Source organism: Cucurbita moschata, unplaced genomic scaffold, assembly GCF_002738365.1.
Source record: "Cucurbita moschata cultivar Rifu unplaced genomic scaffold, Cmos_1.0 Cmo_Scf00006, whole genome shotgun sequence".
NCBI lineage: Eukaryota > Viridiplantae > Streptophyta > Magnoliopsida > Cucurbitales > Cucurbitaceae > Cucurbita > Cucurbita moschata.
In genome coordinates this window covers 1,631,364-1,647,243 of record NW_019268522.1, presented here as the reverse complement: position 1 = coordinate 1,647,243, position 15,880 = coordinate 1,631,364, and the positions used below count along the sequence as shown (strand labels likewise).

The following is a 15,880-nucleotide window of genomic DNA, read 5'->3' as shown; positions in this document are numbered from 1 at the left end:
TAGCAAGTAAGGACAAGTTCAATCATTTTTCTCTCTCCCTCACTCCAAGGCTCGAGGATTATCGCCATTCACCCATCCCCCACAACCCAACAAACCACGGATATTGTCCACTTTGGCCTGTTACGTATCGCCATCAGCGTCACGATTTTAAAACGCGTCTAAGCGAGAGATTTCCACACCCTTACAAGAGATGTTTCGTTCTATGTCAAACCAATGTGGAGTCTCACAATCCACTACCACTAGAGGCCAGCATTCTCGCTGGCACACCCCAATGTTTGACTCTAGTACCATTTGTGACAGCCCAAGTCAACAGCAAGCATATATTGTTTGCTTTAGCCCGTTACATATCGTCGTCAGCCTCACGATTTTAAAACGCGTCTACTAGAGAGAGATTTTCACGCCCTTATAAGAGATGCTTCATTCCCCTCTCCAACCAATGTAGGATCTCACAATCCACTGTCACTAGAGGCTTGCGTTCTCACTGGCACACCACCCAGTGTCTAACTCTAATACCATTTGTAACAACCCAAGCCCACTCCTAACAAATATTGTCCATTTTAGCCCATTACCTATCGTTGTCAGCCTCATGATTTTAAAACATGTCTACTAGCGATAGATTTCCACACCCTTATAAGACATGTTTTGTTCCCTCTCCAACCGACGTGGGGATCCCACAATCCACTCCCACTAGGGGCCAACATTCTCGTTAGCACACCGCCCAGTATCTTGCTCTAATACAATTTGTAACACCTCGAGCCCACCGCTAACAAATATTGTCTATTTTAGCCTGTTACATATCATCGTCAGCCTCATAATTTTAAAACGCATCTATTAGAAGAGAGGTTTCGTTCCCTTCTCTAACCGACGTGGGATCTCACAGTCACACATCTTATTTCAATCAACTACTGTACCCATCCAAATTTTCAATTCTTCAAAAACGGAACCCAATCCAAATCGAAAAAATCTAACCCAATGGAACGTTTATGATTGGATTGAAGTAGTGCGAGTCGACCAAGCTGAGGAACGGATATAATTATTAAAAATAGTAAAAGAAAAAAATGTTGATATCCCAAGTCTTTTGGGTTTAGGCATCTCTCGTGGGACCCGGCACCCTTTCCTCACCCCGTTGGCACTCTCTTCACCATATCCCATAACGCCCTCACCATTATTAATACCTTCTTCTCCTCACCTCCTTCATTATTTCCCCAATCCAAACACAAAAACACACCCAATTATGATCAATTTGTACAGAAAAAGCCTCTACTCTTTCATGTCCTTCGCCGACACCTTCTCTCCCAAATCCGCCCCCTCCGCCGCCGCCGCCGCCGCCGAACATCCCCTTCTCGGGTTGGGCTTGATTTCCGACGACAATCTCACCCAATTCAAATCCCCCAATATTCTCGAATCCTCCTCTGTTTTGAAGCCTCTCTGTTCCTCGCCGGCGACCCCACGACAGGATCCCGGCGGAGTTGGTTTCCTCGACGCCGTTGGCGGTGGCGTTGATGGGTTGATGTCGTGTACCGAGAGCCTCGGATTTGAAAGCTCCGATGAACGATTGGTTAATGATGAGATGATGGGTGTGGAAAATGGGGGAGATAGTGGTGGTGGGTGTACGGTTCGGGTGCGGCGGAGGAGGGTGGTGGTGAGGAGGTTTCCGCCGCCGTTGACGTCGTTGAATCAACATGGTCATCCTAATTTTTATCTCCGGTCGGTTAGGAAGGATGGGAGGTTGGAACTGACTGAGGTGAAGATCGAACGGACGGAGATTCTTCGCGCGTGTCGCGAAGATGGACGGTTGAGATTGCATCTTATTAAGGACGAGGACGAGGAAGAGGAGGATAGGATTGAAGAGGAAGAGGTAGAAGAAGATGGGTTTGTGAAAGAAGGGCAGGTGGAATTCCGGCGGTGTGTTGAGGTGGTGAACCACCAGCGCCGCCGTGAGCACCACCGTGGCCACCACCACCGGAATTTGGATGTGTGGAGGCAGCACTGCGTGACAACGAGTTAAGATTTTTATTTTTTTTTTTTTTTATTTTATTAAAATTCAGTCGGTAGAAATTTAATGAAGCGGTGGGTGTGCATAAAATTGAGATAATCTTATTATTATTATTATTATTATTTGAATTTCTGGGGAGTGTCAATTTATTTATTTATTTTTAAAAAAAAGTAATTTTTGAAATGGAATATTCTGGAATGCAATTTCCAAGGAAAAGATCCACTTACATTTAATTATTTTATGTTATTTATTTATTTATTATTATTATTATTTAAAAAATAAAACTTTAATTTATATATTCTTAGTTTTATAATAATAACCTATCATGAATGAAGAGTAAAAGAAGTGTTTTTGAGAAGACTTTGTACCACTTATCGGAGGTGATAAACGATAATCGATCGAGAGATTCTCGTGAAGTTTTAGAGCAATCAGACGCTAAACAATAAAGTAGAGGAGTATGAGGAAGCTAGCCTCTCATAACGTATGAGGAGAATGTGTGAAGAGATATAAGACCTAGAACTTTAGAACATTGGTTGGTTAGTAGTTGCGTTCTTACGAAGTGCGTCGAGGCAGGTGATATATTAATTAACTTTTAACCAAAAATTAGGGTAAAAACATTTAAAGTTCAAATTACCACTCACTCATGCATATTGACAATGATATTTGGTCCATTTTAGATAAAAGTTACTTGAGTTGAAAAATTACGATTTGATAGTTTATAATAAAAATAAATAAAAACTTCGACAGCAGGGTTCGAATCTGCGCGGGTGAAACCCAACTTCGACAGCAGGGTTCGAATCTGCGCGGGTGAAACCCAACTTCGACAGCAGGGTTCGAATCTGCGCGGGTGAAACCCAACTTCGACAGCAGGGTTCAAATCTGCGCGAGTGAAACCCAACAGATTTCGAGTCTATCTCCTTAACCACTCGAACATATCGACAATGACATTTGGTCAATTTTAGGTAAAAGTTACTCGAGTTGAAAAATAACTACTTAATTCTTCTTTGATGGTTTCTAATAAAAGTAAATTAAAACGTCAACAGCACGGGTGAAACCAAACAAAAGTAATTAAAATTGTAGACAATAAGGTTCGAACCTACGCAGGTGAAAGCCAACAGATTTCAAGTCTGTCTCCTTAACCAGTTGAATATATCGACAATGATATTTAGTCAATTTTAGATAAAAGTTACTCGTTTTGAAAATAACGACTTAATTCTGCTTTGATAGTTTCTAATAAAAGTAAATTAAAACGTGTAAGGTTCAAACCTGCACGGGTGAAACCCAACAGATTTCAAGTCTGTCTCCTTAACCACTCAGACATATCGACAATAATATTTGGTCAATTTTAGGTAAAAGTTACTCGAGTGGTAAAAGTTACTTGAGTTGAAAAATAACTACCTAATTCTTCTTTGATGGTTTTTAATAAAAGTAAATTAAAACGTCAACAGCAAGGTTTGAACCTGCGCAGGTCAAACCAACAAATTTCAAGTCTGTCTCCTTAACCACTCGGACATATCAACAATGACATTTGGACAATTTTAGATAAAAATAACTCGAGTTTCAAATAACGACTCAATTCATGTTCAAACCTGCGTGGGTTTCTCGGACATATCGACAATTATTTTTGGTAAAAGTTACTCGAGTTGAAAATTAACGACTCAATTTTGCTTTGATAGTTTCTAATAAAAGTAAATTAAAAGACAATAAGGTTTGAACCTTACGCGGGTGAAACCCAACAGATTTCAAGTTTGTCTCCTTAACCACTCGGACATATCGACAATGATTTTTGGTCAATTTTAGATAAAAGTTACTCGAGTAGAAAATAACGACTCAATTCTGCCTTGATAGTTTCTAATAAAAGTAAATTAAAACTGTCGACAATAAGGTTCAAACCGGTGAAACCCAACAGATTTCAAGTCTATCTACTTAACCACGCGGGTGAAACCCAATAGATTTCAAGTCTGTCTCCTTAACCACTCGGACATATCGACAATTATTTTTGATCAATTTTAGATAAAAGTAACTCGAGTTGAAAATTAACGACTCAATTCTGCTTTGATCGTTTCTAATAAAACTAAATTAAAACGTCGAGCAGGGTACAAACCTGCGCGGAAGAAACCCAACAGATTTCGAGTTTGTCACCTTAACCACTCGGACATATCGACAATGATATTTGGTCAATTTTAGGTAAAAGTTGCTCGAGTTGAAAAATAACTACTCAATTCTCCTTTGATGGTTTCCAATACAAGTAAATTAAAACGTCGACAGCAGGGTTCAAACCTGTGCGGGTGAAACCCAATAGATTTCGAGTCTGTCTCCTTAACCACTCGGACATATCGACAATGATATTTGGTCAATTTTAGATAAAAGTTACTCGAGTTGAAAATAACGACTCAATTCTGCCTTGATAGTTTGTAATAAAAGTAAATTAAAACTGTCGATAATAAGGTTCAAAACTGTGCGGGTGAAACCCAACAGATTTCAAGTCTGTCTCCTTAATCACTCGAACATATCGACAATGATATTAGGTCAATCTTAGGTAAAAGTTACTCGAGTTGAAAAATAACTACTCAATTTTTCTTTGATGGTTTCTAATAAAAGTAACTTAAAACGCCGACAGTAGGGTTCGAACCTACGCGGGTGTCGAGTCTGTCTCCTTAACCACTCGGACATATCGACAATGATATTTGGTCAATATTAGGTAAAAGTCACTCGAGTTGAAAATTAACTACCCAATTCTTCTTTGATGGTTTCTAATAAAAATAAATTAAAAACAGCTTGGTTCAAAACTGCGCGGGTGAAACCCAACAGATTTCAAGTTTGTCTCCTTAACTACAAGGACATATCGACAATGATATTTGGTCAATTTCGACAAGGTTCGAACCTGTATTGGTGGAACCCAACAGATTTCAAGTCTGTCTCCTTAACCACTCGGACATATCAACAATTATTTTTGGTCAATTTTAGGTAAAAGTTACTCGAGTTGAAAATTAACGAACAGCAAGGTTCGAACCTGCGTGGGTAAAACCCAATAGATTTCAAGTCTGTCTCCTTAACCACTCGGACATATCGACAATTATTTTTGGTCAATTTTAAATAAAAGTTACTCGAGTTAAAAATTAACGACTCAATTATGCTTTGATCGTTTCTAATAAAAGTAGATTAAAACAGGGTTTGAACCTGTGGAAACCCAACAGATTTTGAGTCTGTCTCCTTAACCATTCGAACATATCTACAATGATATTTGACAATTTTAGATAAAAGTTACTCAAGTTGAAAATAACGACTCTCCTTAACCATTCGAACATATCTACAATGATATTTGACAATTTTAGATAAAAGTTACTCAAGTTGAAAATAACGACTCAATTCTGCCTTGATAGTTTCTAATAAAAGTAAATTAAAATGTGGGTAGAATGGTTTGAACTTGCGCACGGGTGAAACCCAACAGATTTCAAGTCTGTCTCCTTAACCACTCGGACATATCGACATTGTTATTTGGCAATTTTAGATAAAAGCTACTCGAGTTGAAAATAATGACTCAATGCTTTGATCGTTTCTAATAAAAGTAATTTAAAAACATGGGTAGAATGGTTTGAACTTGCACGGGAAACGCAACAGATTTCAAGTCTGTCTCCTTAACCACTCGAACATATCGACACTATTATTTGGTCAAGTTTAGATAAAGGATACTCGGGTTGAAAATAAAGACTCAATTCTACTTTGATCGTTTCAAATAAAAGTAAATTAAAACGTCGACAACAGGGTTCAAACCTGCGCACGTGAAACCCAACCGATTTCGACTCTGTCTCCTTAACCACTCGGACACATCGATAATGATATTTGGCCAGTTTTAGGTAAAAGTTACTCGAGTTGAAAAATAACTACTCAATTCTTCTTTGATGGTTTCCAATAAAAGTAAATTAAAATCGACAGTAGGGTTCGAACCTACGCAGGTGAAACTCAACAGATTTCGAGTCTGTCTTCTTAACCACTCGAACATATCGACAATGATATTTGGTCAATTTTAGATAAAAGTTACTCGAGTTGAAAATAACGACTCAATTATGACAATAAGGTTAAAGTATTATTTTTGGTTAATTTTATTTGGGTAAAAGTTACTCGAAAATAAAAAACGTAGGTAGAATGGTTTGAACTTGTGCGGGTGAAACCCAACAGATTTCAAGTCTGTCTCATTAACCACTCGAACATATCGATAATGATATTTGGTCAATTTTAGGTAAAAATTAACGACTCAATCGTTTCTAATAAAAGTAAATTAAAACGTCGACAGTAGGGTTCGAACCTACGCGGGTGAAAAACCCAACAGATTTCGAGTCTGTCTCCTTAACCACTCAAACATATCGACAATGATATTTGATCAATTTTAGGTAAAAGTTACTCGAGTTGAAAAATAACTACTCAATTCTTCTTTGATGGTTTCTAATAAAAGTATGCGCGGTGAAACCCAACAGATTTCAAGTCTGTCTCCTTAACCACTCGGACATATCGACACTATTATTTGGTCAATTTTAGATAAAAGTTACTCGAGTTGAAAATAACGACTCAATTCTGCTTTGATAGTTTCTAATAAAAGTAATTTAAAAACGTGGGCAGAATGACTTCAATTTGCGTGGGTGAAACCCAACAGATTTCAAGTCTATCTCCTTAACCACTCGGACATATCGACAATGATATTTTGTCAAATTTAGATAAAAGTTACTCGAGTTGAAAAATAACGACTCAATTTTGGCCGGGTGAAACCCAACCGAGTAAATTAAAAACGTCAACAGCAGGGTTTGAACCTGCGCGGGTGAAACCTAACAGATTTTGAGTCGTCTCCTTAACCACTCAGACATATCGACAATGATATTTTGTCAAATTTAGATAAAAATAACGACGGTTTCTAATAAAAATAAAAGTAAATTAAAACGTCGACAGGGTTCGAACCACTTGGACATATCGACAATGATTTTTAAGTTACTCCAGTTGGAAAATTACGACTCAATTCTGAAAACGATGACAATAAGGTTCGAACCTGAAACCCAACAAATTTCAAGTTTGTCTCCTTAACCATTCAAACATATCGACAATAATATTCGGTCAATTTTAGATAAAAGTTACACGTGTTGTAAAATTACGACTCAATTCTACTTGGGTAGTTTCTAATAAATATAAATTATAAGTTCAACGGTCTTTAACCACCCAAACATATCAACATTGATAAAAAAAATTATGTTTTTATTAAATAAATCAATTATATTTAATTAAGTAAATAAACGAATAAATAAGTCACTATTAAATTATAAATTTAGTTCATATGATAAAAAATTTCAAACTCCGACAATAGGATCGGAACCTAACGATGCCCAACAGATTCCGAGTTTGTCTCCTTAACCACTCGGGCATATCAACATTTATAAAATGAAGACATAGTTTGATCTTTCTAAGTAAGCAAGCCTAACTCTCATGATTTGACATGTATTATTTAAAAACGTCAAGGTTCAAACCTATGCAGGTAATACGCAACAGATTTCAAGTCTGTCTCTTTAACCACTCAAACATATCGACATTAATAAAAATATATTTTTTTATATGAAATAAATTAATTATATTTAATTAAGTAAATAAACAAATAAATATGCCACTAGCATAAAAAAAAAAACATCCAACATATCTCTCTAACCACTCGAACATATCGACATTTATAAAACGAGGACTTAGTTTGACCTATCAAAGTAAGCAAACATAACACGAGTAATACTCAATAGATTTCAGGTTTGTCTCCTTAACCAGTCTACTCGATCAATCTCACCATTTGCACATTCGTCCAAAAAAGAATCGAGACTGTCGTAACGACAAACAATCGGTTACTAATTAGTCAACGATCACGATCTAATTAATTTCTGTAAATAATAATAATAATAATTATTATTATTATTATTCAACTTCTCTTAATCTACCGACGAAAATTAAATTCATTATGTCACTGGCTTTAAGTCATTGCGCACACATTTATATAAATAACCCGAAACTTCCCAAATTACCCCCAATCAACTCGTACCGAAAATATATATATATATATATATAAAAGTAATAATCATGGTAAGTTGTTAGGTACTTATAACATTCCAAAAAAGAGGGATCAAAATTGACTTAAATTAATTATATTATTTTTATTGGAACCTTAAAATTGGCAACAAAATCAGCCCCATTTTTTTTTATTCACCATTCATTTTCATTTTAAATTACCTTCTAAATATATTGCTTTCTTTTTTACGAATTTCTCATTTTTCGAGAACGAACAAGTCGGTAATTACTGTAGCTCAGCTGTAATTGACATCTACTGTTTTTCTCTCGTGGTTTGAAGTTTAAATTTGTGTACTCGTCAGGAGTCGTTTTGATTATTATTTTAATTATCCATTGGTTTAATGGCTCGTGTTGTAGCTGAGAATAGAATAAAATAAAATAAATTATTTGATCTAATTTTAAAATTATTTCTATATCAAATAATGTTTTTTAAAAAAATATCACTAATTATTTATATATAAATATAAATACGTGTATTTAGTAAAAAATTAATTATTAATTGAAATAATTTTGTACATTTTTGTATTTATTGAATTTAAAACCAATATGTGAGATCAACGTCTCAGTTGAGTAGAAGAATAAAATATTCTTTGTAAGGACGTAGAAACCTTTCTCTAGTAGACGTGTTTTAAAAACCTTGAGGGAAAGGTGAAAGAGGACAATATATGCTAGCGCTGGACTTGAGTTGTTACAAATGGTATCGGAGTCATACCCAGTAAGGACGCTGCCCCAAAGGAGGTGGACACCGACAGTGTGTTAGCGAAGACGATGAGCCCCGAATGAGGGTGGATTGTGATATCTCACATTGCCAGCAAAGACACTGGGTGTCTCAATTGCAGTTTAAGGTTTCAATGTGTCGTGGGTATATGCTCATGGGTGACATGCCTTGGACAAGCATGACCGTGACATCGGGCCCTGAAGTAGGGTGGATTGTGATATTCCACATTGCCAACAAGGATGTTAGGCCCCGAATGAGGGTGAATTGTGATATCCCATCTTGCCAGCAAGGTTGCTAGGTCCTGAACCTCGCTAGGTCCTGAATGAGGGTGAATTCTGATATTCCACATTGCCAGTAAGGACGATAGACCCCGAATGAGGGTGAATTGTGATATCCCACCTTGCTAGCAAGGTCACTAAGTCTCGAATGAGGGTGGATTGTGATATCTCACATTGCCACGCTAGGCCCGGAATGAGGGTGGATTGTGATATCCCTCATTGCCAGCAAAGACGCTAGGTACCGAATGAGGGTGGATTGTGATATCCCACATTGCCAACAAGGACGTTGACCCCGAATGAGGGTGGATTGTGATATCCCACATCGTCAACAAAGACACTGAGTCCCGAATGAGGGTAGATTGTGATATCCCACATCGTCAGCAAGAATGTCAGACCCTGAAGGAGGTAGACACCGGGTGTGCCAGCAAGGACGCTAGGCCCCGAAGAAGTTCGAATTATGAAAACAATATCGATCCGAGAGTAGAACGAGTCTGAAAACAAAAAAATAATAATTTTTTAATCTAAAAGAAATATTGAATTAAAAACCTGAAGGATATTTCTCTCTCTCTCTCCTCTGCCGCATTTTGAAGGTTTGAGAGAAGAAGTCGCTCTACAGGCCATTTCACCATCTCTACCTCTTCGGAGAACCTCCATGGCCGAAACTCACGCACCTCATCTCCTCGAACACGATCAACAATTAATCAAATCAAAATCTATTCCCCATTCGCATTGCTCCATTTTTAGGCCGCTCTAAACATCCCACCACGATACCCCCATTTCCTTCTTCTTACCTCCCAAACGAGCGTTTCTGTGTCCATTCATACACCAAAACAATTTACCCTTCTTTAGTGGAGCCTCTTCGGAAGGGTATCCCCTAGTTGGACCTTCCTTTTCTGTCGTGTTTTTTTATAGATCTCTTGTCTCTGTTTCTCTCTGTTTCAGAGTTTTCGCCATGGAGAATGATGCAACTCGCAAAGCTTGTGATCTAAGGTATATGCCCGTTTCATTTTCAGATGTTCTTATGCTCTGTTGATGATTTGGGGATTTGTTTTTTTGGATTTTGGTTTCTGGGTGTTTGTTTTTTTTATCATTTCTTGAGGAATGTTGCATCCCCTTTTGGATTCATGATCACTGTCTGGTTTCTTTTTGTTCGTTTTTTGTTTGGTTCTTTTGGGGATTTCCCTATTCCCATGTTTGTTTATGAGGAAGGAAGCTAAGAACAATGTAATGATCTGTTTTTGTTTTGATATATTTGATCACTTGAGATTTGAGAATGAGTATGTTGAGGTATGTTCTTTCAATGATGTGTCTGTTAAAAGTTAAGAATGATTAGTTGAATTTGAAACAATTATGTTCAGAAAACATCTTAAAATAGTTAGAACGCTAAGGGATGTCCCTCAAATTCAAGAACACAAAAGCGATACTAAACTGAGTGTGTGGTCGTAGTCATAATCATAATCACTCTTTTGGAGATGTTTTGGAGGGGGGTTCTTGAAGGTTCTGGGTTCTAGGCTTGAACGGAAATCCTTGATGTCTCGTAGAATTGATGTCGAGGTAGTCGAAGTTGGGGTGGGGCTAGATTCGTCGAAATAAGTAAAAGAGTCCTCAAATTCAAGAATACGAAAGCAATACTAGACTGAGTATGTGGTGATTGGGATGTTTGAAGGGGAATTCTTGAAGGTTTTGGGTTCTAGCCTTGAACGAAAATCATTGATGTCTCGTAGAAATGATGTCGAGGTAGTCGAAGTTGAGGTGGGGTCAAACTCGTCGAAATAAGTAAAAGAGTCCTCAAGTTCAAGAATTATAAAGCAATACAAAATTGAGTCTGTGGCCATATCATAATCGTAATCACTCCTTTTGGGATGTTTGGAGGGGAGTTCTTGAAGGTTCTGGGTTCTAGCCCTGAACGAAAATCCTTGATGTCTCGTAGAATTGATGTCGAGTTAGTCGAAGTTGGGGTGGGGCTAGATTCGTCGAAATAAGTAAAAGAGTCGTTCTTCGTATTTCAATATCAGTAGCGTTTCCATAGGGACTTTAAAAACTTCTTGCAACATTAACACATTCTGTTGGTTTATAGGGACAACAATAGGGGTTTGGGAGAAGTAGCAAAAAAGCCTCCCCTCTACATGGCTACTTATGGGAAGCATAAAATGCGAAGCAATATCTTCTCGTCTGCTTCGGCTCGAGGTGATTATCCATTCGTTTTTCGGTTTCGTATACTTCTATAACAACATCATTTAGCCTGATGAATTCTGGCTTTCCCCGTGCCGTGTTCTATAGACTTGAGGTGTTTCGACTTCGAAATCGAGCAACGTGATGTGTTATCTCCTAGAGGAGTTTTGGAAGCAAGCTTACAAAGTTCGGAATTCGATCCTGATTCGTTGAATGAAAGTAACCAAGAATCAGAGAATCAAGCTTCACAATCAACAGCTCTTTCTCACTGGAAAAAGTTCTTTAGTTCATGGAAGAAGAAATCATTCAGACGTTTAGCCTCTTTTCCTCCTCTTGGGGTGCTGAAGATGTCGAGAAGAGAGAGCAAGACCGGGAGAGAGAATCCAGGGCTAAGTGACTTGTTCAAGTTCAAGTCGTCGTTGAGAAACTTCACGTTCCCCGAACTCCAAACCGCAACCAACAAGTTTAGCCATGGTTCGTTGCTATTCATCATGATTCATATACTTCTATACTAACTTTGATGTCAGCTCAGTTTATCAGTTCATGGATTGTTTTCGTTCGTTTTTTAAGACAATATGATCGGGAAAGGCGGCTACGCCGAGGTTTACAAAGGGCGTTTACAAGACGGGCAGCTGATAGCAGTGAAGATGCTGACTAAAGGAACAACAGATGAGAGAGCTGCTTGCTTCTTGTCTGAGCTTGGCATCATTGTTCATATTGATCATCCTAACACTGCTAAATTGATTGGTTGTAGCATAGACGGAGGCATGCACCTTGTGTTCAAGTTGTCTCCAAATGGAAGTTTAGGATCTTTTCTTCGTGGTGATTCCTTTAACCTTATTGAATTGTTCTTTGATTTTTAGAGTTCTTGTTCATCCCTTTGTTCATCGTTTTCCAGGTCCAAATGCAAGCAAACTCGACTGGTGTAAACGATACAAGATCGCTCTTGGTATAGCCGATGGTCTTTTGTATCTCCATGATAATTGTCAGAGGCGTATCATTCATCGAGATATCAAGGCCGATAATGTTTTGCTTACGGAAGATTTCGAACCTCAGGTAGCTTTCATGTTCTAAATAGTTGTTACATATTGAATCTTTACTGATCTTACATCGGTTGGAGAGGAGAACGATGCATTCCTCGTAAGGGTGTTGAAACCTCTCTCTAGCGGATGTGTTTTAAAGTTGTGAGACTGACGGTGATCTGTAATGGGCCAAAATGGACAATATCTGCCAGCGGTGGGCTTAGAATGTTACAAATGGTATCAGAGCTAGACACCGGATAGTGTGCCAGCGAGGACACTAGCCCCCAAGTGGGGTGGATTGTGATATCCCACATTGGTTGGAGAAGGGAACGAAGCATTCCTTATCCAAAACCTCTCCCTAGTGGACGCATTTTAAAACCTTGAGGGGAAGTTCGGAAGGAAAAGTCTAAAGAGGAAAATACCTACTAATGATGGACTTGGACTGTTACAAATGGTATTAGAGCTAGACACTGGATGATGTGCCAGCGAGGACGTTGGCCCCCAAGGGGGTGGACTGTGAGATCCCACATCAATTGGAGAGGGGAATGAATCATTCCTTGTAAGGGTGTGGAAACCTCTCCCTAGTGGACGCGTTTTAAAATCTTGAGGAGGAGTTCGGAAGGAAAAGCCCAAAGAGGACAATATCTACTAGTGGTGGACTTAGGCTGTTATAAATGGTATCAGAACTAGACATCAAGCGGTATGCCAGTGAAGACACAGATCCCATATCGATTGGAGAGGGGAACAGAGCATTCCTTATAAGGGTGTGGAAACCTCTCCCTAGTGGACGAGTTTTAAAATCTTGAGGGGAAGTCTGGAAGGAAAAGTCCAAAGAAGACATTATCTGCTAGCGGTGGACTTGGGATGTTACAAATAGTATCAGAGCTAGACATCGAGCGATGTGCCAGTGTAACGACCAAGATCCACCGCTAGCAGATATTGTCCTCTTTGGGCTTCTCCTCAAGGCTTTAAAACGTGTCTGCTAGGGGAAAGTTTCCACGCCCTTATAAAGGGTGTTTCGTTATGTGCCAATGTAACGACCAAGATCCACCGCTAGTAGATATTGTCCTATTTGGCTTCCCCTCAAGGCTTTAAAACGTGTCTGCTAGGGGAAGGTTTCCACGCTCTTATAAAGGGTGTTTTGTTCTCCTCCCCAACCAATGTGGGACATCACAATCCACCCCCCTTCGGGCCCAGCGTCCTCGCTGGCACTCGTTCCTTTCTCCAATCAATGTGGGACCGCCACCAAATCCACCCCCCTTTGTGGCCCAGCGTCCTTATCACAGTTAGCCAGAATGTTGACCCCCCAAGGGGGTGGATTGTGAGATCCCACGTTGGTTAGAGAGGGGAACGGAGTAATTCTTATAAAAGTGTGGAAACCTCTCCCTAATGGACGCGTTTTAAAACGGTGAGGCTGACAGCAATTCGTAACGGTTCAAAGCGGACAATATCTACTAGAGGTGGGCTTGACCTCTTTGTTTTAATACTGTTATGTCAACACTTGTACAAAGCTAGAGGGAAGAAAAAAATATTGGTCCTTCGTGGTTCATCGAACTCTTCGTTTTACGGAAAAATGTCGAGGAAAACTTTATTTATATTCTATCTTATTTCATGATTGAGATCCTTCTAAACTCGAATCTATGCAGATTTGTGATTTTGGGCTTGCGAAGTGGCTACCCAAACAGTGGACTCACTACAGCGTGTCAAAATTCGAGGGCACGTTCGGGTCAGTAGACGCCTACATTTTTCTCCTCGACGTTACTCGTTTTTGGGTCGTTACATTTCTCATCTCTTCAATGCAGATACTTTGCTCCGGAATATTTCATGCATGGAATAGTTGATGAGAAGACTGATATTTATTCTTTAGGTGTTCTGTTGTTGGAGCTCATAACCGGTCGTCAAGCTTTGGACGAATTACGTCAAAGCCTCGTATTATGGGTAACGATAACATTTGAACGAACGAACTCTACAAGTGCCTAGTTCATTCTACACACCACCATTAAAAAATTTCTTTATTTTAGGCAAAGCCTCTACTAGATAGCAACAATCACGAGGAGCTCATCGATCCCTGTCTTAGTAAAAGATACGATCTCGAAGAGATGGAACGAGTGATTTTGACTGCTTCTTTGTGCATCGAGCAGTCTCCTATTCTCCGACCTCGAATGAGTCAGGCAAGTAGGAAACTACTACATGTCATCTTCTCTTCATTGAACATGTAATGGAACGGAACACTCTGATTAATTACAGGTCTACGTCCTACTAAGAGGCGACCAATACGTAGTGGAGTGTGAAAAGAACACCAGGGCGACACTGCAACGAACGTACTCGGAAGAGCTGTTCGATGCACAAGAATACAACCAAACTAGATACCTAAGGGATCTTAAAAAACACAGGCAGCTTGCTCTTGGGTGTTGAAAGTATTCACCTTCACCTAAAGGAATGTTAACACATGAGCTTTGGCCCTTAATCCCTATATTTGTACTACATTCTTCAATGAGGATTCAAATACACCTAAGCTTTGACCCGACCCGATAACCCTCGTAAGCTTTTGAAAATTACGTTAATACCCTTTATTTTTTTGAAAAGTTTCTAAATTATCATTGTTGTTAGAGGGTGAACGGAATGTCCACGTTGCTGTTAGAGAGTGGACAGAACAACATAGAAAAAGAAAGCGTAGAAAATTTGGAAGAAAAGATGTTTCGTTGTTTCCGAGAAGGATTAGGTCAAAAAAAGAAGAGGGGTAGCTCGTTTCTTCTTTTTGTTCTTGGAAATTTTATGACGCACTGTATCTATGCTTGTAATTGATAGATGAAAATTTTATGACGCTATGTATTTACGCTCTATCTGTTATTGAGAGTGATAAAACTTTGATAAAACCAAGTTTTTAAGTAGATAAGATTGTTTTTCTCGATTTGTGATCAATGAAATCAGAACATTCTAAATTTTATAAGAAAAAACCCGAGATGAAAGTATAATTTTTTTTTTTAGTTCAACCATGTAAGAATCAAAGTGCCAATGTTTAAAAGTGGTGATCAGTGTCTTATTTTTCGATACATGACTTTAGATATTTCATTATTTTTTAAAATAAAAGTGAACGTAAATCCTCGAAGGTGCCATAGAGACTTCCCGAACATCCATCCATCCGAGTTCTATCGAGACATTGGCCTTCTCGTGCCCATGTCGTGTCATTTACAAATACCGTGCCCGATGATGGGTGTATGTAGCAACCTCCAAACACGTGGGCTGGGGCGCAATACCGGCACACCCGTGCCGCCCGGTACTGTCCTTAAAAAACCAATTTCAATGAAAGTCACCCGAAACACTCGTCTCGTCACACTCACTCACACTGTGATGTCACAAATGTGCCACAGGGTAGCTCACTCAAACCACATCCCACGGTCCCATATTTGAGTTCTAAAGTCAAAATTCAAACAAAATTTTGAAAATTTTTATTATTAATTTTTAAAAAACTTATCTTATATATAAAAAGTAATAAAGAAATCCATAAATAGTATTTGGTTCGTAAGGTTGGTTTTAAAAAATTAAAAAAAAAAATTTATCAAACGGTCTTAGATATTGTTAATATAAAATTGACACGTATATA

At 38.6% G+C, this 15,880-nt stretch overlaps 2 protein-coding genes and 3 non-coding genes across 5 annotated transcripts; 2 read left to right on the top strand and 3 right to left on the bottom strand.

Moving 5' to 3' along the window:
* Positions 1–1,106: 1,106 nt before the first annotated feature.
* On the top strand, positions 1,107–2,127 carry LOC111444206. Its single transcript, XM_023082217.1, has one exon. The coding sequence runs from the start codon at positions 1,235–1,237 to the stop codon at positions 2,006–2,008; it is 774 nt and encodes a 257-aa protein (XP_022937985.1). The 5' UTR covers positions 1,107–1,234; the 3' UTR covers positions 2,009–2,127.
* Positions 2,128–4,255: 2,128 nt separating this feature from the next.
* TRNAS-CGA lies at positions 4,256–4,337 on the bottom strand. Its single transcript has one exon. It is a non-coding gene; the product is annotated as a tRNA-Ser (tRNA).
* A 1,586-nt stretch (positions 4,338–5,923) lies between these two features.
* Positions 5,924–6,005, bottom strand: TRNAS-CGA. The gene has a single exon. It is a non-coding gene; the product is annotated as a tRNA-Ser (tRNA).
* Positions 6,006–6,281: 276 nt separating this feature from the next.
* On the bottom strand, positions 6,282–6,365 carry TRNAS-CGA. Its single transcript has one exon. It is a non-coding gene; the product is annotated as a tRNA-Ser (tRNA).
* A 3,301-nt stretch (positions 6,366–9,666) lies between these two features.
* LOC111444321 (receptor-like cytosolic serine/threonine-protein kinase RBK2) lies at positions 9,667–14,803 on the top strand. Its single transcript, XM_023082377.1, has 9 exons — positions 9,667–10,072; positions 11,160–11,269; positions 11,363–11,728; positions 11,825–12,076; positions 12,153–12,310; positions 13,923–14,002; positions 14,079–14,214; positions 14,298–14,447; positions 14,524–14,803. Exons 1-9 carry the CDS (start codon positions 10,035–10,037, stop codon positions 14,689–14,691), a joined length of 1,458 nt encoding a protein of 485 aa, XP_022938145.1. The 5' UTR covers positions 9,667–10,034; the 3' UTR covers positions 14,692–14,803.
* Positions 14,804–15,880: the final 1,077 nt, after the last annotated feature.